This window comes from Ceratotherium simum, unplaced genomic scaffold (assembly GCF_057802395.1).
Source record: "Ceratotherium simum simum isolate JZ-2026a unplaced genomic scaffold, ASM5780239v1 HiC_scaffold_45, whole genome shotgun sequence".
NCBI classification, from domain to species: Eukaryota; Metazoa; Chordata; class Mammalia; order Perissodactyla; family Rhinocerotidae; genus Ceratotherium; species Ceratotherium simum.
The window spans coordinates 659,819-682,908 of NW_028261261.1; the positions used below are offsets into that span (position 1 = coordinate 659,819).

General features: G+C 45.0%; 1 protein-coding gene and 1 long non-coding RNA gene across 5 annotated transcripts; one reads left to right on the forward strand and one right to left on the reverse strand.

The window, feature by feature from the left end:
• Positions 1-2,965: 2,965 nt before the first annotated feature.
• Positions 2,966-6,594, reverse strand: LOC101388890 (retinoic acid early transcript 1E-like). Of its 2 annotated transcripts, XM_087428389.1 has the most exons (5): positions 6,468-6,594; positions 5,558-5,821; positions 5,025-5,297; positions 4,231-4,365; positions 2,966-3,838 (listed from the first exon to the last, which is right to left on the reverse strand). In XM_087428389.1, the coding sequence occupies exons 1-5, from the start codon at positions 6,541-6,543 to the stop codon at positions 3,756-3,758; spliced, it is 831 nt and encodes a 276-aa protein (XP_087284515.1). In that variant the 5' UTR covers positions 6,544-6,594; the 3' UTR covers positions 2,966-3,755. The 2 variants fall into 2 exon arrangements, with proteins under 2 accessions (XP_087284515.1, XP_087284516.1); XM_087428390.1 differs by lacking the exons at positions 2,966-3,838; positions 4,231-4,365 and having other exon boundaries at positions 5,017-5,297.
• On the forward strand, positions 5,240-10,056 carry LOC147911249 (uncharacterized). 3 transcript variants are annotated; one of them, XR_015551375.1, is made up of 4 exons: positions 5,240-5,386; positions 5,580-7,225; positions 7,648-7,923; positions 8,968-10,056. It is a non-coding gene; the product is annotated as an uncharacterized LOC147911249 (long non-coding RNA). The 3 variants fall into 3 exon arrangements; XR_015551376.1 differs by having other exon boundaries at positions 5,580-6,706; positions 6,797-7,923; XR_015551374.1 differs by having other exon boundaries at positions 5,580-7,923.
• Positions 10,057-23,090: the final 13,034 nt, after the last annotated feature.

Sequence of the window (23,090 nt, forward strand, 5' to 3'; positions counted from 1 at the left end):
AAGAATGGAGTTGATTTCACTTTCACGTAAGAGTCTCAAGGCTGCCCTGGGCTCTGATGCTTCACCATGGAGTCAAGGATCCAGACTCTTTCTGTCTTGCTACATGATCTTCAACTTGGATTTCACCTCACATTCCAAGACAGCTGCCTGAGCTTGAGCCATCTCATCTATATTCCAGCCAGCAGGAAGGAGAGGAGCAAAAAGGGAGAAGGGCTTACACCAGATGTGTTTTAAGAAGGTCCCTCACAATACTCTGTTTATCAGGCCTCTGATGAGAACCAGGGTAGATGGCTATACCCACCTGCACGGAAAGCTGGGTGAAACAGAGTTTTAATCCTGCAAGGTCTGGTGTTCAGCAGCAAACGTGAGTTGTATTAGAAAGGTAGAGGGGAAGTCAGAGAACGGGTGGACAGCCAGCATCTGTACCAGTGCTTTACTTTTTTCCAGAGTCAGATCTAGGGACCTGTTTATTTCAGGTCCATGGCAGAGAGTGGGAGGGGACTAGAATTCAAATATCTTAGGCAAAATGTCAGGAGAAACAATGGATCCAATATCACCCCTTGCATGGGAGGAATTGTAGAGTTACTGTGGTTCGATCTTGGAGTGGCCTGGAGGCTGAAGGAAGGAGGCTGCTTCTTAGCCCTGAGGACTATTTTTGATAGTGCCAATGGGGGGCTGGAGTCATTCTGCCCGCAGTAGATCTAGTCCCACACACCCACAGATTCCCTAGTGCTTTTGAAGCGGGGTAAGGTCTCCTTTGGCCTTAGAGAGCTTGAGTCAGACTTGTCCTGAGGAGCAACTTTCACCTGGGGTAAAAATGTCCCCTGAAGGAGTCAGTGAACCTTACGATAACCAGGTTATCATAAATCATTAATATCAACAATTAGGTACAATATATCCTTCATAAAATATTATCTAATGCTAGTACATTGCTTCCAAGTGTACTGAGCTCTTTCTAACTTGATCTTCACAGTGTCTCTGTGTAGACAAAATCCCCTCTTGCTGCCTCTGTGATTATGGAAGGGAGGTTGTGTGGACTGGGGCCAGGATCCTGTGCTTCTCCACAGAGGAGGGGGAGGGAGAGCCGCTGGAGGACAGCACGTCTCCATGTCTGCTCTACACCCAGGCCTTCCAGTGCAGCCTGCTTGCTGGTTCCCACACTGGTGTGCATCTTTGTACCAGGCAAGATCACTGGAGCCATTTTGTAGGCAGGCTGCCACCATTCCTCTACTTGGATCATCCTTGTCCTCACAGGACTGGTCCTGTGGGCAGAGGGGTCAGGACACAACAGGCTCAGGACTCAGAATCCAGATGGAATGCCTGAAAGAGGAGTCACTTGGAGTAGAGTTGGGATTGAGGAAGATATGATGAACAATTCAACCCATAACATCCCATTCGATAGAGATCCACTATTTGTTACACAATGAAGCGATTGACTATCCCTCTGCCATTTAGTGATTAGTACAGTCTTCACTTATACTCATTCTGTACCACTAGATACCAAGTGTCCAGAAGTGCATAGGTCTGTTTCTGGGCTCTCTTTTCTGTTCCATTGGTCTAATCTTTCTCTATCTCTACCAAAATGTCGGTGTTCTAATTACAATAACTTAAAAAAGTTTAATATCAAGTAGTGTGAGTTTAAGTGCAATCATTGAATTTTCACATATTTAGATGTGTACCCACCACTAGATCAAGATAACAATATTCTTACCACTGCAGAGGCTTCCCACTCTCTTTTTACTCAAACCTCCCTGCTCAGAGGCAACCACTATTCTATCTTGTACTACCACGAACTAGTTTTGCCTGTTCTTGAACTTCATCTAGATGGAATAGCACATTATATGGTCTGTGAGATATATCCATGTTGTTATGTGTCACAGTAGTTTATCCTGTGTAATGCTGTGTGGTATTCCGCCCACAGAACTGTAACTTATGTATCCATTCACCTGCTGATGGACATTGGTGGTTTTCCAGTTTGGGGCTGTGATGAATAAAGCTGCCATGAATATTCTTGAATACATCTTTTAGTGGACATGTACAGGTGTGCCTATGCCCAGAGTGGACCACCAGCAAAAAGAGGCATGACCTGGGATGAGGTATGAGAAAGCATTCTTTTCCTGAAATCCACAAATCCTTGGGTGGTTGAGAAAAGCAGGAAGACATGTTATGACACCAATAGGGTGTGACACACTGAGTCTTGTGACATTCTCAGGTGCCAGAATGGGGAAGCAGCCACTGTCAGACACTCAGGAGCTCTGGTGAGCTGGGCCATGCTCTCTGGTGAGCTGAGCCATGCTCTCTGGTGAGCTGAGCCATGCTGTCACATCTTGGAACCATGTTTGTTTGGCCTTCAGAGAGAAACAAGTGCTTGTGCTAGATTTTGGGTCAGATCATATTGGGACCATAGAGACAGACTGAACCCTGGTATTCTTTTAAGCAAGTAAAAGGGTGGATCATTTCTTCCATCAGTAACATTCTCCTCATTGAATCACAGATGGAGGAGGTTATTTTTCTCATCAGAGGGAAGCTTAACTTTGGACTCCACAGAGAGCCCCAGGAATATACCTTAAGCCCAGAGCTGCCAACTTTTCTAAAGTGCTGTCCTGAAATTTCTGAGGTCTGCCTGGGTCAACCTGGAGAGGACACTATGAGGATGGTGATGAAAGCAATGGAAGAACGAAATGAATTCTTAGTGTGAGGGCGGTGATGGAGAAGGAGGACCAGCTGGTGGAAGTCCAGCACTGTGTCTGGCATATCATGGCTCCCTCTGTCTCTGTCTCTGTCGCTGTCTCTGTCTCTCTGTTTCTGTCTCTATCTCTCTATATAAGTGTGAATAGTGTGTCTGATTCCCATCAGAAAAAAATGTATAATGTATTTATAATTTAATTCATCATTGAGTATATTCCTGACGAGAGAGAACTACCAATTTGTCAAGACATTAATGAAAAATGAAACCTCTACAACAAAATTTTAAAACATTTTATTGCTGAAATGTAACATCTCTACAGTAAAGTACAGAAATCTTTAATGGTTAGCTTGATGTATTTTTAAAGATGAAACCCACCAGCATAATCACCTGTAGGATCAAGTTCTAGATCATTACCCAGGATAGCCACTGTTCTGACGTCTATCGCCAAAGATCGGTGGTGTCTGGTTTTGAAATTTCTATAAGCGCAATCCTAGAGTAGATATTCTCTGTCTGACATTTCCCCCTGAACATCCTATCTAGAAGAGGCATTCGGGTTTTATTCTCTATCAGTTTCTGTATAGTGTTCCCTTTGTAAATATATCACACTTTATTTATCCTTTGTACTCTGGAGGCAGCACAGGGCACGTTAACACGTCATGACATCTAGTGTCAGCATAGCTGACTTGTGGTTTCTGTGTAGCAATCACTTATCTGTACACGAAAGTGAGTGTGAGCACACAAATATATCGCATTAAACCGAAATAAACATATTCCTAAGTATTCTTCCTTTAACTGAATAAAAACAATGCCAGCAGCCGCTCCAATTCCACCTGACATAGATGGAAGTCTCATGGAAAGAGGGCCAGTGTGAAATTGGCTGTCCCAATTGACTGTCAGCAAATATCCTACTTTTGCAAATTTCTCAAAATGACCAAGTCAGCACCTTGTAAGGAGGGCCAGGAGAGGAGCTGGTGCAGGTGAAGGGTTCTAGAGCTGAGCTTCTTAGCTTCTTGGAAACCCCCCTCTGAGTAGAAGATCACAGATTAGCTTGGCAGCCAGACTGTCATCAAGAGTCAGGCTTTGCCACCAAAGGTTGGTCTAACATCACCTTCTCACAGTCCGGAGAAGAAACTTCAGATGATGGGTCATCTGTTACAACACGAGAGAAATTGTTGTGCTAAATCATGCTGTCCTCAGAGAGCAAAAAACGTTTTCCCAAAAGGTCTGAGGGAAGCTTTGGTTAGATCACGACAAGATGAGACCAGACCCCAGGCCTTCTAGATCTTAGCCCCTGCTCCACACAGGAGCAGATTCTTGGTTTGCCTGTCCCCTCGCCGCACTATCATGTTGCCTATAACAGCCTCTGTACCCCAACAACAGAGCAATCCCCAGCCCTGCTGTGAAAGTGCATCGTCTCTGTGGAGAGCTGGATCAGTGGACAAGGGCTTGGCTGAGACCCAGGCTCACCACTCCCAAGTGCTTGTCAGACTATGTCCTCCGCAGGAGCCAGAGCCCAGCCTGCTTCTCCCCTTCCCTGGTACCTGATCTCCTCCTACATTTCACGATGATGACACCAATTAGGACTAAGCAAATTAGGACTGAGCCAATAAGGACTGATGCAATGATTATCCACATAGATGAAGACTGGTGGGTGTCTGGGGCCTTTAATGGTGGTTCTAAAACAAAGAAAAAAACAGAAGCCCTTACAAACCTAAGAATACATACACCTTCCTCACACCCACTTTCCAAGGCAGCATATGTCCCCCCACATATTTAATGACTCATTATGACAGCCACTCTAACAGGTCCTGGGGAATAAAGATGAACAGGAGTTGTGCCCTGTCCTCAGGGAGCTCATGTTTCTAGGGAGGGAGACAGCAAATGTCCATCTGATCACCATACAGGGTGACATGTTTACTGTGGGTAGACCTTTATGAGGATGATAGAATTTGGGAGGCTTAGTTAGTTCTATCTGGGAATGTGGTGAAGTCTTCATAAGAAGTGTCATTTGAGCTGATTAAAAAATAACTAAAACAGAGGAAGAAGAGAAGGCCTGGAAGCACAATGGTGCATAGAGATTTGGGGACATCTAGTCCAGGGCAACTGGACCATTGATCAATGGGGGAAGGGGCTCCTGCACTGAGGGAGGGGGATGGGAAAGGAGGATGGTGGGACATCCTATGGCAGTCACTGACTCTTCCCACAGAAAGTCCACCAGAAATCAATCAATTGAACCATCCAGAAAATTTTCAAATACACACAGACTCACATGCACACAGGGAAGGCGTTAGACCTTCCAGAGAGCTATCTCATCCCCTGCCCTCTGCTCAGTTACCTGTGGGTTCCAGCAGTTTCTCCCAGTGTTCTAAGAATTCCCTAAGCCAGTGATTGCAATCTCCAGTTGAGATTCTCCTGAAATGCTTTGCCAGTTCCTGGTGGTTCTCCCACTCCTCCTTGATCCCTCTGGCTCCAGGATCAACGACTGTCCAGTTCATGGTCATTGTGTCAAAGAGGGCTGTCTGCCCTTCGATGCTGAACTCCCAGGATGCACCAGTGCGTCGTTCTGCTTCACGCTGACAAGACAGCTTGACCTGCATAGTGTGAAGACCTGCAACCCCACCCACAAGACATCATCATCCTGGACTCTTGAGAGCTCCACCATCTCCCATCAGGTCAAGTGTGTCTGCACATTCATGGGTCTGTATTCTTCTCTCCATGACCTGCCCTTTCTTGCCCATTAGGTCCACCTCGTCTCTAAGGCTGGACCCATGTTCAGTTCTTTTACTCAAGGCCCCTTCCCTGCATGTGCTCTGCTCCTCCCGCTCTCCTGCTGACTGTCTCCATCTCCCCACCCCTTCCCATACTTACCCCTGGTCCCCTTTTTCTCCAGTTTGATGACAGGCAGGATCATCCTGAGGTCTCGACCCACTTCTCCCAGTGTTTGAGTCAAGTCCATCCATGCTTTGGTGGCGTTTACCTTCTCCCCCAGGAGACCCAAAGGTCTGACCTTGTTGCTGTTACTGTCATACTGAAGGAAAGGCTTTTCATCCACTGAGCCCTGAACTTCACCCCAGGGCTGTCCAGGCCTGGACTGAGATTTGACAGTGAAGTCCAAGCAAAGAGAGTGAGCATCTGTAAGAGAAAAACGGAGTGTTGGCCCTGGGACTCCCTGTGGGGGGCCTGGCTGTGGAGGGAGGAGTCTCCATCCCAGCCCTCCTCCATCTTCTGGATCCTTGTCCTGTGTCACCTTTACCTGGCGGAGGTTTAGTAAAACATTCTGATGTAAAATACATGATACCGTGGACCCCTCAGGTGCACATATTGTCACCAGGAGGAATCATTTGACAAATATTTTAAGCAACATCTACCAAGTACTGAGATACAAAAAATACAAGACAGTGTCTGTCCTCCCAGGCTTTAAAATCTAGCTGAACAGACAGGACTTTCAACAAAAAGGAAATACAGACACCATGGGACACATGTCAAATTCCTGATGGTCCTGGTATTCAGCAAAAGTTTCCCAGAGTAGAAGATGGAACCTGGCAGGAGAGGGCGAGCCGCCATATGTGAGCACAGTACCAGGTGGGGTGCCTGAGGCTGGGGTCCTCCCCCTCATCTTGGTGTCAGTAACACCTGGGAGCCAGTCCAGCTAAACCTCACCCTCACCCTGGTGAGAGCACGTGGACAGGCACTCACCGGCCTGAATCCTGGGGGAAGCCCTTCCCTTTCCTCCCCTCCTTCCCCTCCCAGCCATGTCTGGAGCTCCCAGGACACTCACCGCCCAGAGTCTTCCAGGCTTGTATCAGCAGCAGTATCTCCCAAAGAAGACCTGCCCTGCGAGATGACAGCAGCATTTTAGGAGAGTAACCCGCAAAAGTAGCTGGGCGTGATTATGAATCTTCACCAGGTGTGGGGGGGCACTGCCCAGTGTCTTCACCCCGGGACAACTGAGGACGGCCTATTGGAATCCAATGGGAAGAACAATTATACCAAAGGAACATTTGCAAATATCAAAATGTAGGTACTTATTTTTTTTTTAAAGAAGTGACATAAAACACAAAATTCATTTTAAATAACCTCTCTTCCTTCCCTACTCACTGCCAAAAGCCTCTTCTGGTGTGAGCAAGATTGCTGGAAGGCAAGTGAGCCAACCCCCACCTTGCCCCAACTAACTTCCTTTCCTAACCTTCCACCAACTAATTTCCTGTTCGTGTCCTCCCTGCTTCTTTTGCTCCCCCCTTCTCCCCTCCCTCTTCCGCTATTCCCTCCCACCTCCAGTCTCCCACTCCTAAGCTCTCAAACTCTTTCCTCTCAAATGAGCAAGATTCGCTGTCACCAAGTGCACCCCCGCGTTCATCAAACTCGCTGAAGGCAGACAGCGCCTGGTCTGTCACAGAAGATGGGTGGACCATAGATTCCAACAATCCTGCTGGAGCCAAGGCCTCAAGAAAACCCGAGACGTTACTGCTCGTCTCTGTTCACCTGCGGGCTCCAGACTCCCCCAAGGGCACCGGGGGAGCGAGGCCAAAGCAAAAGGTCTAGGGATTTCCTCCCTTTCCTTATCACCCGGGAGCCCCTCCCCCGCCCGGCTACTGGCCCCGCAAGCGGGCCAACCCCGCCGGTCGCGGCCCGGAGTCAGGGGTGGTGGCTTCGGGAAGACGGGGGCCCGGCCCTGGGGTCTTACTCCCCCGCTCCTCCCCTCCTCACCTTCTCGGGTGGGACGCCGGCGGGCGGTGGGCGCGGTCCTGCACGAGGCGGGTCCTCCCCGCGCGTCCGCGGTCGTGGCTGCGCGTCTGTCCCGGTCCCGATGGGGCGGGGGCGCCGAGGACGGTCACGGGGGGCGCCGGGCCACCTCTCCGCAGGAGGGTCGGGGACGCGGATGCGCGGAGGAGCGATCGCGGCCGCGGGGAGGGGACGCAGGGACTCCGCGCCGCACCTTCACTAGACGTTGTTTGCAGATGTCACGGAGTCTGCAGACTTGACCCACAAGTGAAGTTCTCGCAAGTTCAGTCCTCGGTTCCGGTTTCCGCTTTCCCGCGCGGAGGCCGCGGTCCCGGCACCGGCTGCGCTCGGCGCGCTCCCCCTGCCGGGCGCGGGGCGGGAGCGGGACCCCCAGTGGCTGCGCCGAGGTCGCCGGGCGCTGCCCCCGCGCTCCGGGTCACTGCGGTCCCCGGGGGATCCGGGCCCGGAACAGCCTTGGGGAGACGGGAGGGGACCCCGCCCGGCGGAGCAAGGTGAGGGCGCTCTCTGTCCCTGGAGATGCGGGGGTGGGGCGGGGGTAGCGGGGCGCACAGGTTCCTTCCTCCTGCCAACCCTGCAGGGACTTTGGGGACCCGGGACTGGAGGAGGGGCAGGCAATGGAGCCACAGAGCGACCTCCCCGTCCTCCCTGCATTATATCCAGTATCTCTACCCCGCCCCGTGTGTGTCCCCACCAACCCACTTACCCCCCCAGGCTTCCTAACCCCACCCTCTTCCCTACTCTCTGCCCAGTTTCCTCACCCTTCTCTCCTTCATACACAAACACACACATTCCCCCTCCACTGGTGTTTTGGGACCCCCACCCCCAACTGTGTTCCTGGGAGGAGGTGTTTACCGTCTGCCCTTCTTAGGGTGGAGGGGTCTGAGAGTATGATTGTATGCTTGGTCAGAGTCTCCAGGCCCTCGCTCTGAGGAGCAGAAACCAGCTCAGCCCCATTGGGCACGAGCGAGGCTTACCCAGCAGGCCCATGCGCCACAGCAAATCCTGGTGGCACCACCTGGCAGCTGCCATATGTCAGTCATTCTTGGATGGAGTTCCTCCTAAGTTGGCTAAAATAAATAATAAAAATAAATAAACAAAAGTGCGTGGCACAAGGCAACCAATTTATTCTTCTGACTGTCCTTCCCCCTTTCATGAACAGGAGCTTTTTGGTTATACATCAAATAAACCTTGCAATGTTGGTGTTACCTATGTGTGGAGGAAGGCAAGGACCAGGGTTGTCACTTTTTCCCCCAATCTGTAAGAAATGCAGCTGGGAAATGTGCGAGCCAGGTGCCCTTTATCTCTTCCTGTTGTGGGTCTGTCCGGCTGGTGTCTTCAGTCGTGAGGTGTGGGGTTGCAAGGTCATTCTTACACAGGCTTAGGAGCCTGCACGGCTGTTCACAGAACAGCGTGGATTTCCGCACTTAGTTTGAGCCTGTGCAGCTCGCTTGCTAGATTCTCCTGTTAGACCAGGGACGGGGGTCCCAGAAGTTTGTTGACATTTCTTTCTGTGAGGAAGTGTCTTGCTCTTTCAGACCACGGCAGCTGGCTGGTTTGTGTATCAGCTGGGCCTGGGTTCCTTCTAAGAAATGCTTCTTGGGACAAGGAGCTGGAAGGCCTCCTTCTGCTGACTGGGAGGGAGGATTCTACAATGGCTGTGAGCGTGGAATTTGGAATCAGATGGCCTGGGTTCAAACCTAGTTTTGCCAATTCTGTGGGAAAATGACTTCATTCTTGAAGCCTCAGGTGCCTCGATTGTGAAGAGGATCATACCACCTGAGGGGGTTCTGGTGGGTGCTGAAATGGGAAAATGCAAATAAAGCACTTAGTATACTGCAGAGCATAAAATGAGCACTCCAGGAGAGGAAACTTCTATGGTTCGTTCTCAACACATTGGGATGTAAAATATTTGTGGAGTCTCTTTGACGGATAGTTTAACTGAACTACAGTCAGAATAGCTTTACTCACTTGTATATAAACAAAGAAAGAAAGAATTGTGAGGGCCTTCTGATGGCAAGGAGCACGAGAGTAAGGCCCTCTGAGGACTTTGTAGAGGACATTGTCCTCACCTCGCAGGGTCATATGACAGGGTCATAAAATCAGTATCCACTTAAAATGAGAATCCAGTTAGGCTTTCCCCAGAGGACAGTTGTCCATTTGTCCAGTTGTCTCTGCTTTTACACACTTTTTTTTTTTTGCATATTTTTACAGACTTCCCTAGTTTGGAAAGAGGCAAGGGCAGTAGGAGAAGAAACGAGAGAGAAGCAGTGCTGGTCTTTTGTCTGTAGAAACTCTACCTGATGGCCGGGTGCCAAGACAATGGGCTCATGTTCTCAGGGAATGTTGGCGCTCTCGGGACAGTGAGAACTCTAGTCTTATTCTCTTTCTCCTCTCCTGTTCTAACCTCTCTCCACCTTCTTTCCTGTGATTTGCCATTCTGTGCTCGCATCCCACTCTCCAGACCCCGTTACTCAGACTCTGATGCTGGGACCCGGAGATCCGTCCCCTAACAAGAGCTCTGGGTGATTATGGAGCAGCCTGAAGTGTGACGACCACTGTATCTCATTACATTGCCTCTAAATGATTGTAAACCATTCTCCTCCTGTGTGTGTGTGTGTGTGTGTGTGTGTGTGTGTGTGTGTCTGGAGTACTGACCAATGCTCCAAGCCAAGGTGGTGTGCAGGAGTCCAAATTCTGGGATTTCAAAAATAAACACAAGCAGATGATAGTTATAATAGGGCAACTCTCTGTGCTTTCAAGTCCATTAATGTGTCTATGTAATAAAATGTATGATGGTCAGAATTGCAGAGAATAATGTCCGGGCTAGTTAATTTAAACAGAAAGGAACTTTTCAAAAAATAGGATATTGAGCAGTTAATAGAATTATTGGGAGGGCTGGAAAGCCAGTCTTGAGACCGAGCGTCCGGAAGTGACTCCCAAAATCCCTCCGCAGAACTGGACCTCAGAAGCTATTGCCCTGCCGTGGTCATGAAGCCGCCTGCAAAGTGGAGTGAGGAGAGCAGGGGGTCCAGAGGAAGCCCTGGGCTCAGGGAGTGAGCAGAAGTGCAGCCCGGGAGGGAGATCAGCAAGGAAGGTGGGAGAACTCGGACACAGAAACAGAAGCCAGGGAAGTAGGGAGTTCCAGAGGTTGGGAGGGGCCCACATTGCTAAATACTAGTGGGGAAAAAAACAAAAAGACAAAACTAATAAATATTGTTGACCTTGACAACTAGGTGACCTTTGCTGAGTCAGTTGGTGACTTTTACCAGCACAGGTTCAGGGCAATGGTGGGGAAAGAAGACAGATGAGAGGGATAAAGAGTAAATGGAAAATGAGCACATGGACGCAGCACGGACAACCCTTTGAAGTTGAGTTGAAATGAAAAGTAAATAAAATTGTGGGTAGAGAAGATCTTGGAGTGTAGGGAACTTTTTATTTCTTGTTGTTTTGTTTGTTGGTTAGGTCAAGAGAAACTTGAGCATAGCAATAGCAGAGCCGTTTGAAAGAGAAATTGATTGATGGGTCAGTGTTCTGAAGGTCAGAGAGGGCAAGGGGTCAAGGACTAGATGGAGGGGTTGGCCTGGAGTGCAAGGAGGACAGCTTGCCTTACGGCTGGAGGTGGGGATGTAACGATGGGTAGAGATGCAGGTACAAGCCGGGGATGGGGTGAGTGATGACCATAATTATGGCCGCAACTTTCTTCTGGAAGTAGGTGAGGTCACCTGCTGAGAAGGAAGGCAGTCGATATTGGGTGTGGAGCTTGGAGGAGGGCCAGGTTTGGAACAGCGGCTGCTAAGGACAAGTGAAGGATTGTCAGTCAGGAAAATTGTCAGCCCAGATGAAATTGGAAATGGTGGATTCAAAGTAAGGTCAACCTGCTAAAATCGTGTAGGATTTAGCATCCCGCAGCCTTGGACCAGGAGTGGAAAGGTGGGTCCTGGGACTGCTCCAAGGCCGGCACTGATTTCCAGTTCACGATGATGTTGGACTCTGTGCCTCAGATCTCCTAACGAAACGTGATGTTTCCTATTTGGGTGTCAGGTGCCTCAGTCAGGAGCCTGAAGCTGTCCCACTTACAGGCAGGAGTGCACACCTTGCAGCTCACTGTGATGGACACTGCTGGGCAGAGAAGCTGTGACAATGTCTCGGTGACAGTGCTTCCCATGGCCTTCTCCACGGGAGGCGAGAAGAAAGTCCTTCCGTCACATTCCCAATGGTCAGCAGACACTGGGCTATTTAGGGAGGGATGGTATTGGATCGGCATTTTACATTCTGACTGTGCATTTCATCGGCTCTTCCGTTGTACTTTTGGTTGTTGTTGAATGAGAGTATTTACAAAAGCTATAATAACAAAAATAGGGTCCCTTATATTTTAGGCTAAGTGACCCTGCTGGATTGGGGAGGGAGCACTCCAGGGGATGAGAATAGACGGTGTGAGCTCCGGGACCCTGCACATGCTCCATCCTTCCTTGACTTGCTTTCATAAAGGACAATCATCTGGCTTTCCCAGGAGAGGATCTTGTTTAAATGTGGGTGTTCTATTGGGTATGTATGTTCAAAGAGTGCGGCTAAGGAGTACATTTAAGACAAATTAAAATATATGAAATACATGTGTCAATTTAAAAGGAGTATTTAAAAATTTTCATAGACACTTTACACAGATGCACAGATACATTAATAATATAGCTTTACATTTATGTGATGGTTCTCACATCCTGTTGCACCATGTAAACAGTTAAAAAAATTATTTATTGAGGTCATATTGGCTTATAACATTGTGTAAATTTCCAGTGCACATTATTATATTTCAGTTTCTGTATAGACTGTATCATATTCACCACTAATAGTCTAGTTTTTATCTGTCACCATATATATGTGGCCCTTTACCCCTTTCGCCTTCCTCCCACCCCATTTTCCTCTGGCAACCACCAATCTGTTCTCCTCATCTATGTGTTTGTTTGTTTAATTTCCACATATGAGTGAAATCATATGGTGTTTGTCTTTCGCTGTCTGACTTTTTTCGCTTAACATAATACCCTGAAGGTCCATTCCGTGTTGTTGCAAATGGCACGGTTTTGTCTTGTTTTTATGGATGAGTAGTATTCCATCACATATATATATGTATATTCTGCATTTCTTTATCTGTTCATCCATTGATGGGCACCTGCGTTGCTTCCATGTCTTGGCTATCGTGAATAATGCTACAATGAACATAGGGGTGCATAAATCTTTTTGAATTATTGATTTCATGTTCTTTGGATAAATACCCCATATTGGAATAGCTGGGTAATATGGTATTTCCACTTTTAGTTTTTTGAAAAATCTCCATACCGTTTTCCATAATGGCTGTACCAGTTTGCATTCCCACCAGCAGTGTATAAGGTTTCCCTTTTCTCCATATCCTCTCCAACCCTTGTTATTTCTCGTCTTGTTAATCATGGCCATCCTGACGGGTGTAAGGTGATATCTCATTGTAGTTTTGATTTGCATTTCCCTAATAATTAGTGATGTTGAACATCTTTTCATGTGCCTGTTAGCCATCTGTATATTTTCTTTGGAAAAATGTCTGTTCATATCCTCTGCCCATTTTTTGATCAGGTTGTTTCATCTTTTGTTGTTGAGTTATATGAGATCTTTATATATTTGGAAATTAACCCCTTGTCTGATATATGATTTGCAAATATTTTCTCCCAGTTGGTGGGTTGTCTTTTTATTTTGTTGATGGCTTCCTTCTCATCCACTAGCTTTTTAGTCTGCTGTAGTCCCATTTGTTTATTTTTTCTTTTGTTTCTCTTGCCTGAGGAGACATGGTATTCAAAAAGATACTGCTAAGATCAATGTGAAAGAGTGTACTGCCTATATTTTCTTCTACGTGTTTTATGGTTTCAGGTCTTACATTCAAATCTTTAATCCATTTTGAGTTAATTTTTATGTATGGTGTAAGATAATGGTCTACTTTCATTCTTTTCATGTGACTGTCCAGTTTTCCCAACACCTTTATTGAAGAGATTTTCCTTTCTCCATTGTATGTTCTTGGCTCTTTGTCAAAGATTACCTGTCCATAGGTGTGGGGTTTTATTTCTGGGCTCTCAATTCTGTTCTGTTAATCTGTATGTCTGTTTTTCTGGCAGTACCACTGTTTTGATTACTATAGCTTTGTAGTATATTTTGAAGTCAGGGGGTGTGATACCTTCAACTTTGTTCTTTTGTCTCAGGATTGCTTTAGCTATTAGGGGTCTTTTATCATTTCATATAAATTTTAGGATTCTTTGTTCTATTTCTGTGAAGGGTGTCATTGGGATTCTCATTGGAATTGCACTGAATCTGTAGATTGCTTTAGGTAATAAGGACATTTTAACTATGTTTATTCTTCCAATCCATGAGGATGGAATATCTTTCCCGTTTCCTTCTGTCTTCTTCCATTTCTTTCACTAACGTCTTATAGTTTTCATTGTATAGGTCTTTCACCTCCTTGGTTACGTTTATTCCTAGGTATTTTATTCTTTTTGTTGGGATTCTAAATGGGATTGTATTCTTGATATTTCTTTCTGCTAGTTCGTTATTAGTGTATAGAAATACAACTGATTTTTGCATGTTGATTTTGTACCCTGAAACTTCAGTGTGTTGGTTGATTATTTCTAATAGTTCTTTGGTGGATTCTTTAGGGTCTCTCTATATAGAATCATGTCACCTGCAAATAGTGACAATTTTAGTTCTTCCTTTCCAATTAGGATCCCTTTTATTTCTTTTTTGTGCATAATTGCTCTGGCCAAAACTTCCAGTAGTATGTTGATTAAGAGTGGGCACACTTGTCTTGTTCCTGTTCTCAGAGGACTAGCATTCAGTTTTTCACCATTGAGTATGATGTTGGCCATGGGTTTGTCATATATGGCCTTTATTATTTTGAGACACTTTCCTTCTATACCCATTTTATTGAGAGTTTGTGTTATAAATGGATGTCAGATCTCGTCAAATGCTTTCTCTGCATCTATTGAGATGATCATGTGATTTTTATTCTTCATTTTATTAATGTGGTTTATCACCTTGATGGATTTGCAGATGTTGAACCATCCTTGCATCCCTGGAATAAATCCCACTTGATTCTGGCCTATGATCCTTTTAATGTATTGTTGTATTCAATTTGCTAATATTTTGTTGAGGACTTTTGCATCTATGTTCATCAGCAATATGGACCTGTAATTTTCTTTTTCTGTATTATCTTTGTCTGGTTTTGATGTCAGGGTAATGTTGGCCTAGTAAAATAAGTTAGGAAGTGTCCCATCCTCTTCAATATTTAGGAAGAGTTTGAGAAGGATAGGTATTAAATCTTTGAATGTTTGGTATAATTCAACAGAGAAGCCATCTGGTCCTGGACTTTTGTTTTTTTTTGGGAGGTTTTTGCTTACTGTGTCAATCTCTTTACTTGTGATTGGTCTATTCACATTCTCTATTTCTTCTTGATTCAGTTTTGGGAGGTTGTATGATTCTAAAAATTTATCCATTTTTATTCTAGGTTATCCAATTTGTTGGTATATAGCTTTTCGTAGTATTCTCTTATAGTCCTTTGTATTTCTGTGTTGTCTGTTATAATTTTCCCTCTTTTATTTCTGATATTATTTATTTGAGTCTTCTCTCTTTTTTTCTTAGTAAGTCTGGCTGAGGGTTTGTCAGTTTTGTTTATCTTCTCAAAGAATCAGCTCTTAATTTCAATGACCCTTTCTATTTTTTTTACTCTCTATTTCATTTATTTCTTCTCTAATTTTTACTATTTCCTTCCTTCTATGGACTTTGGGCTTTGTTCTTCTTTTTCTAGTTCTTTTAGGTAAAGAACTAGAACTTTTTCTAGTTCTTTTAGTGTAAGATTGTTTATTTGAGATTTTTGTTTCTTGAGGTAGGCCTGTGTTGCTATAAACTTCCCTCTTAGTACTGCTTCTGCTGCATCCCATAAATTTTGTTATGTTGTATTTTCATTTGTCTCCAGGTATTTTTTTATTTCTTCTTTGATTTCTTCATTGATCCAACAGTTTATTCAGTGGCATGTTGTTTAGTCTCCACCTATTTGTGACTTTTCCAGCTTTTCTCTTGTAGTTGTTTTCTAGTCAAACCATTGTGGTCAGAAAAGATGCTTGATATGATTCCAATCTTCTTAAATTTATTGAGGCTTGCTTTATGTTCCCAACATATGGTCTATCTTTGAGAACGTTTCATGTCACTTAAGAAGAATCTGTATTCTGCTGTTTTTGAATGGAATGTTATATATATATATATAAAGTTCATCTGGTCTAGTGTTTCATTTAAGGCCAATGTTGCCTTGTTACCTTTCTGTCTGGATGATCTATCCATTGATTTAAGTGGGGTGTTAAGGTCAACTACTGTTATTGTGTTGCTGTCAATTTCTCCCTTTAGGCCGGTTGCTAGTTGCTTTATATACTTTGTGCTCCTGTGTTAGGTGCATATATATTACTAAGTGTCATGTCATCTTAGTGGAATGTTCTTTTTATCATTATATAATGTCTTTTTATCATTACATAATAATATATAATATTATATAAATTATATATTTGTCTCTTGTTATCTTTTTTGTCTTGAAGTCTGTTTTGTCTGATATAAGTATAGCTACTCCCACTTTCTTTTGGTTGCCGTTTGTTTGGAGAATCATCTTTGATCCTCTCACTCTCAGCCTGTTTGTCTTTAGAGCTGAGATGTGTTTCTTGCAGGCAGCATATTGTTGGGTCTTGCTTTATAATCCATCCAGTCACTCTGTGTCTTTTGATTGGTGAATTCAATCCATTTTCATTTAGAGTGATTATTGATCTATGAGGGCTTAGTACTGCCATTTTATTTTTTTATTTTTATTTTTTGTGAGGATGATCAGCCCTGAGCTAACATCCATGCTAATCCTTCTCTCTTTTTTTTTGCTGAGGAAGACCGGCTCTGAGCTAACATCTATTGCCAATCCTCCTCCTTTATTTTTTCCCCGAAGCCCCAGTAGATAGTTGTATGTCATAGTTGCACATGCCTCTAGTTGCTGTATGTGGGACGCGGCCTCAGCAGGGCCAGAGAAGCGGTGTGTTGGTGTGCACCCGGGATCTGAACTCGGGCCTCCAGTAGCAGAGCGTGCACACATAACCACTAAGCCACGGGGCCGGCCCTGCCATTTTATCTTTTGTTTTCTGGTGGTTCTATATTTTCATCCTTTGCTTTTCCTTGAATTTCTGACTGCCATTTCAGTTTGGTGGTTTTCTGTGACGTTTTTCTCAGTTTTCTCTTTATTTATGATTTGTAACTCTGCTCTGATTTTTGTTTTGTAGTTACCACGAGGTTTGTATAAAAGATCTCATAGATGAGGTAGTTCTTTTTTTCTGATAGCCTCTTATGTGCATTAGCCTATGCAGGTTCCGTACTTTTCCTCCTCACCTTCTGTGTTTGTAGTGCCACAAATTATTCTTTTTTGTATTGTGAGTTTGTGACCAAATTGAAGTGGTTGGAGTTGTTTTTGATGCTTTCTTTCCTTTGATACTTTATGTTATAATTGTTTACTAACCTATTCTGATACAGACCTGCAATTTTCTGATTCTGTCTATCTATTCATCTCCTTGATCAAAGCCTTCTAAAGCTTTCCTTTTTGTTTCAGGTAGGAGGGCTCCTTTCAACATTTCTTGTAAGGCAGGTCTAGTGGTGATGAACTCCCTCAGCTTTTTTCTGGGAAAGCTTTCATTTATGTGTCATATCTGAAGGATTATTTTGCTGGATAGAATATTCTTGGCTGATAGTTTTTGTCTTTCAATGTTTGGAATATATCATTCCACTTTCTCCTAGCCTGTAGTGTTCCTACTGAGATCCGCTGAAAGCCTGATGGGGGTTTCTTTGTAGGTCATTTTCTTCGTCTCTTGCTGTCCTTAATATTTTTTCTTTGTCACTGACTTTTGACAGTTTTTGTATTATATGCCTTGGTCTTTTTATATTGAGGTGATTAGGAGTTCTATTGGCTTCACGTACTTGTAGGTCCAGTTCCTTCCCCAGGTTTGGTAAGGTCTCAGCTATTATTTCATTGAATAAGCTCTCTGCTCCCTTCTCCCTCTCTTCTCCTTCTGGATTACCTGTAATTCTTATGTTACTTTTCCTAACTGAGTTGGATATTTCTTGAAGAATTTCTTCATTTTTAAACTGTCTTAGTTCTCTCTCCTCTCCCACCTGAATCATTTCTAGGTTTCTATCTTCAAGCACACGAATTCTTCCCTTTATATGGTCTGTTCTATTTTTGTTGCTTTCCGCATTATTTTTTCATCACATTAATTGAGTTCTTTATCTCCAGAATTTCTGTGTGGTTTTTCTTAGAGTTTCACTGTCTTTGGTGAAGTACTCCTTCTGTTATTAATTTTATTCCTGAGCTCATTGAACTGTCTTTCTGAGTTTTCTTGTAACTCATTGAGTTTCTTGATGACAGCTCTTTTAAATTCTCTGTCACTTAGATTGTAATCTTCTGTGACTTCAATTTGATTTCTGGAGAGTTGTCATTCTTTTTCTGTTCTGCCATGTTATTGTAGTTTTTGTGGTGTTTGAGGAATTGATCCTCAAATGCTGGTGGACTTGTGGTAGTAACCACCTTTCTTATTTGGGTATGGCTTTGGTTCCTTTGGTTTTGAGCTGCTTCTGATTGTATTTGAGAGGCTGCACTTTCCACCCTCCACTGACACTGCTAAAGTCATCATCAGTGCCCTCCTTGTGCCATTTGTGCCTCTGAGGTTGCTGATGCTTTGCCGCTTACAATGTCACTACAGTGTCAGGTGTCACCACTGGGGTCACCAGCCTGCAAGCACTTCTGGGGTCATCTGGGTCTCAGTTCCCCCACTGACTTTCTGTGGGCTCTCCATAGATTCAGGTGCTGCTGCCCCATGCACCATCTGTGCTGCTGTTCCCAGGTTGTCTGGGGGTGCTGCTTGCACCACTGCCAGACATGCTGGATTCATGGGTGTCACTGTTGCTGCCTGGGGACTGGGGACCAGGGGACTTGTATGCAGTCCCCACTGCTGGTGCAGCTGGTGTTGGGTGGTCACAGTTCTGCTGTGGTTCCTGAAGCCTCTGGTCACAGGTTCCTCCTGCCACCACTGGTGAGGAGCGGTGGGCTTAGGAGGGAGAGATTTTTGTTGCAGTTCACGCCTGAAGCCTCCTGTTTCTGGTGCTAGCTGGTGTGCTTTGAAAACTCATGTCATGGTGCCCTGCCCCAGGCAGGAAAATCAGAGTTTTGTATACTATCCCTACTGTTGGAAAGACCTGGCCACTGCTGGGGGAGGGAGGGTGCATGCACAGTGGATCCACTGGGAAATGGGCAGAGAGCAAGCCACACCTGTTTTTTCTACTGCTGCCACGTCCGCTTGGAGTTGCGTGAGCTGCAGCTCCCACTGTTTCTACTCCTGCAGTGGCCACACGTAGGTGTGCGTGCCAGTGTGAGAATCTGCACCCTGGATCATGGCTCTGGGGAGGGTGAGGGGGCTGCTCCTCTAGTTTCATTGCCTCTCGGGGGTCCAGTCCGCTCACCTTCAGATGTATAGATGCATAGATCTCTTATGCGTCCTGTTCTGCTGTGTACGGAATCCTCTGTTGGTCAATGGATGTCTGTTTGGTTGGAACTTACAGGAGAGAGACAATGGGAACAGCTCACTCTGCCATTATGCTGACGTCACTCACAATGTAAACTTATTTATCTCATTTTTTTATGTTTCTTACTTTCCCAAGCATCTATATTTCTAAGATTAGCCCATCAAGTTAAAAACAAAAAAAACAAAAAAAACATAATATGGAACGTGGCACCACTAAAGATATAGGGGTATTGCAGAGAGAATCTCCCACAATCCACCTCTGGAGAAGTGCTGAGATGTTGTCTATTTCAGGGTCCTGTCAGTTGGCAGTGGATGTTGTCCCAGTGTCTGCAGTGCACAGGAACTGTGTGAGCACTGAACATGGAGTTTTCCACTGCATACCTGACCACTGTCCCCAGGTTTTGAAGCTTCACCATCACTAGCCAAGGCTGTGATCAACCTGAACCATATCTCTGAAATCCTTGATTACTCAGTATTTGGATCAAAGTTAAGCCAGAAGTTGGAAGAATAAGCATAAAATGATTGGAATGTGTCTGTGATTTTTGGACCATCGCTGATCTTCTCTTCCATCAAAGACATAGGTCAGTGTGCATATTGGGAATGAAGGACAGAGATTTTAGAATCCTAAGGACTTGGCAACCTTGATAATTGGCCTTCCACAGGGATACAGAGCATAAGCAGCATTCAAAATTTGGTTGGCTGACTCCCTGTCTAGCCAAGGTTCCAGCTTACTGTGTGGAAGGAGGGGCGACTGCACATGGACAGGCGAGACACCAAACTCCTTCCCACAGCAGCACTGTGAGGCAGCGATGGTGAGTAAGCAGAACCGTTGATCCCAGCACAGATTTGAGCAGGCCCAGTTGATTCAATACAGCTGCACAGGAGGGCCAGACAGTTATTCAAAGCATTTTTGAGGACCTTGAGGTCTGCGGGACACGCACCGGGGTCATTGGAAGCACGGCATTGGCTCCAGCTGATCACTCCCTAATGGAGGACCCCTGGGCCCACAGGGCTGTCCCCATGGGACCCAGTGCTCACCTGGACAGGGACCAAGTCAGGTGCTGATTCTGGGAGGAAAGTGCTCGTGGGGAGAAAACACAGATACCCGGTCATCCCCTACAGAAATTAGAGAAGGATTGCTTTTGTACAGCGGAGGTGCCTGGGAGGGAGAAAGGGCCTGCGCTGCAATAAGCAGATGGCTAACACCTCACCAGCCACTTGTCTGCCCTGGTTTATTTCCTCAGACCAATTTTACAGGCTACAAATGCAAATTGCCAGTTGTCCATTTCCGACATTTCTCCAAGATGATAACATGATAGAAGTGTCAGAAAGTGATATGAATCACTTTTGATTACTGAAAGGCCACTTGGGTATAGATCTTATGTGTATAACTTTATATAGGAAATAAAAAAGAATGGCTGTCATCCTAACTGCTGTCTGGAATCACTCACTGGTCAAACCAAGGTAACATGTTATGAATTAAAGTTAATAAAACACCACAGAGAGACACTGAAAACCAGGGCTGCTTCTCTCCCTTCTATCATATATATTGACCTTGCCGTTAATAACCCAGCTGTAATGGTGACTGAGGGTGGCACCTTCTGGGGTAAACAGAGAGCACGCACTCCTGCTTATGTGATGATAACTTGGTTCGGTTTTGGCTGAGGGGCTGCATGTTTTCAAGCTTTCAAAAATAATCTACTCAAATAGCAAGGCAACAAGCACTTCCACTACAATCTAAAGCAGTGGTCTCCTAATAGGATCCCCTACAGGTGGCCAAGACATTTTTAGGATGTAAAAGAAGACACCAGAGCTTATATTTTGTTAAGTTTTAATCTTCTCCTTTAAATTTTCAGTATATTTTATAACATGTACAATATATTAGTACAGCAGTACATGCATATTATTTATCGATTGGAGATGCGTGTTTGCTAATATATTATTGATTGAGATGTGTGGTCAAATAGTTTGGAGACCACTAATCCAGAAATAGATGGATAAATTACAAATATGGATCTATCTCCAGAACTACCAAGGAATGAGTGCAACCTTGAGATATTTAGGATTTTCATGCTCTGAATTTAAGAAATGTGAGCAGTCGCTGTGTCCTGCTTGGACACAGAGTCCCCTCCACTTTTCCTCCTAGCTCCTTCCCTGTGACTGAGCAGACTCTCCTTCCAGGCCCAAGTTCTCAGTCAAAACTGAGGCTCTGTGCTTCCTCTTCTTTCTCGGGACTCTACCACCATTTCTTTACACTCTTCTTCCTCCTGGATCAAGACATCTTCAAATCGCCCTGCACCCAGATGGACTCCTTTCCCAGCCTTTTAATTCCGCTGCTTTCCAATGGAATTTTGGATATCCAAGATTTGGCTTGGGCATGTACACTATGCTCAGCCATTTGTTTGAGTAGAATATCATCATTTACTACTCTCGCATGTCCTGAGAGAATGATCTAGTCCATTCTGTCCCTGGAAAGTTATGAAACTCTTCATGACCTACATCTAGCCTAACACCTTTAATCTGCATTACCAGTGCTGGAAAGTCACCCAGTTCTTGTAAAGTAGGCTGAATCTCCAGCGTGATGTGGCAGGGTGAGGGGGAATGCCTTTCAAGAAAATCCATGTAGCTCCCATGAATTGCACCCTAGATTAAAAACTTGTAAGGATTCAAAGAATAGATAATTGTTTGAGGAAAATTAATTGACATCAGCTAGAAGCTGAAGATTCTGTTTATTCCTTACAAAGCCAAGGATGTATGGTAGTCAACAAATAGAGTTTAATACTAGAAAGCTAATCTCAGTAGAAATTGTTACTTAGGGAGCAGGAATGAGAGACATAGTGTGTATAAGGGCTGGATGGAGAAGCCCAGAGCTACTGCTTCTCTGTTCCCACCTCTTAGGCAGTGTTGGCTTAGAGAATTACCCTAAGATGAAGAGCCCATGGTGATTCCTGAGAATTAAGTCAGGAGGGCCAAGAGGAGACCCCCTAACCTTTCCAGAACCCAGTGCTCCATCCAGCTCCAACTGTTGGGTGTTTCCTCATTGTCTGCATCTCACGCACACCCAAATGCATTTCATCACACATTAGTCTCTGTTAATCTTGACCCAGTGGAAGTCTTACCTTCCCTGCCCTCCTGTGACCTGAGACTCGTTTATAAACAGGGTGCTTGAGCGTTTGCTCAGGCTACCACTTCTTTTGTGACGATGGCTGTTGCATTGATGTCACGCTGGCTTGAGATGGAGTGGGGCAGAGTCCTGATGGGTCTGATGAAGTTTTCCATCAAAATTGTGAGTCAGCTGCATTGTGTTTTCAGGCCAGGAGGTGGAAGGGATGTCTGTATTCTCATAATACAATGCAAACTCAATAGTGTTCTTTTTCTGCCCAGTTTCAGGTGTAACTTCATGTGAACAGGCTGTGCCTTAAATTAAATGAGCATTTACCGTGAGTCTCTAGTCTATGACAAATGTCAAATTTTTGATACTGCTTACATTTTTCAAAAATTGCTTTCAATTTTCCAAAAGAGTCTTCTCCATCCTAAAAATACTGAACAGCATAGCTTTTTAAAAAACTGAAGTAAGTTAACATTTTGTTTTGATAAATTTTTAGAGAGTTTATGGCATCCTGGGGTGTAGCTCAGTCATAGCTGTAAACATAATGTCATGTACGTAAAAGTCAGTGCAGGGGCCAGCCCCGTGGTGGAGCGGTCAAGTGCGCGTGCTCTACTGCTGGCGACCCCGGTTCGGATCCCTGGTGCACACCGACGCACTGCTTGTCAGGCCATGATGTGGCGGCGTCCCACGTAAAGTTGAGGAAGATGGGCCTGGATGTTATCTCAGGGCCAGTCTTCCTCAGCAAAAAAAAAAAAAAAAAGGAGGATCGGCATGGATGTTTGCTCAAGGCTGACCTTCCTCACATAAAAGTCAGCGCAAGGGAGAAGAGAAGCTGCAGAACATTCCTTGAAGTTCTGGGTTGAGGAAGGATGAATAATCTCCAAACCTTAGGTTTACGTTTTGTCCTTGTCAATTTATGTGACATTTAGAAAGTTAATTATTGGAAGAA

Coding starts and splice junctions, on each gene's coding strand:
- LOC101388890 (XM_087428389.1), bottom strand. CDS start 6,543: ATGCTGCTGTCATCTCGCAGGGCAGGTCTTCTTTGGGAGATACTGCTG. Junction 5,822..6,467: donor AGCCTGGAAGACTCTGGGCG/GTGAGTGTCCTG, acceptor TTTCTCTTACAG/ATGCTCACTCTCTTTGCTTG. Junction 5,298..5,557: donor GGAGAAAAAGGGGACCAGGG/GTAAGTATGGGA, acceptor GTGGGGTTGCAG/GTCTTCACACTATGCAGGTC.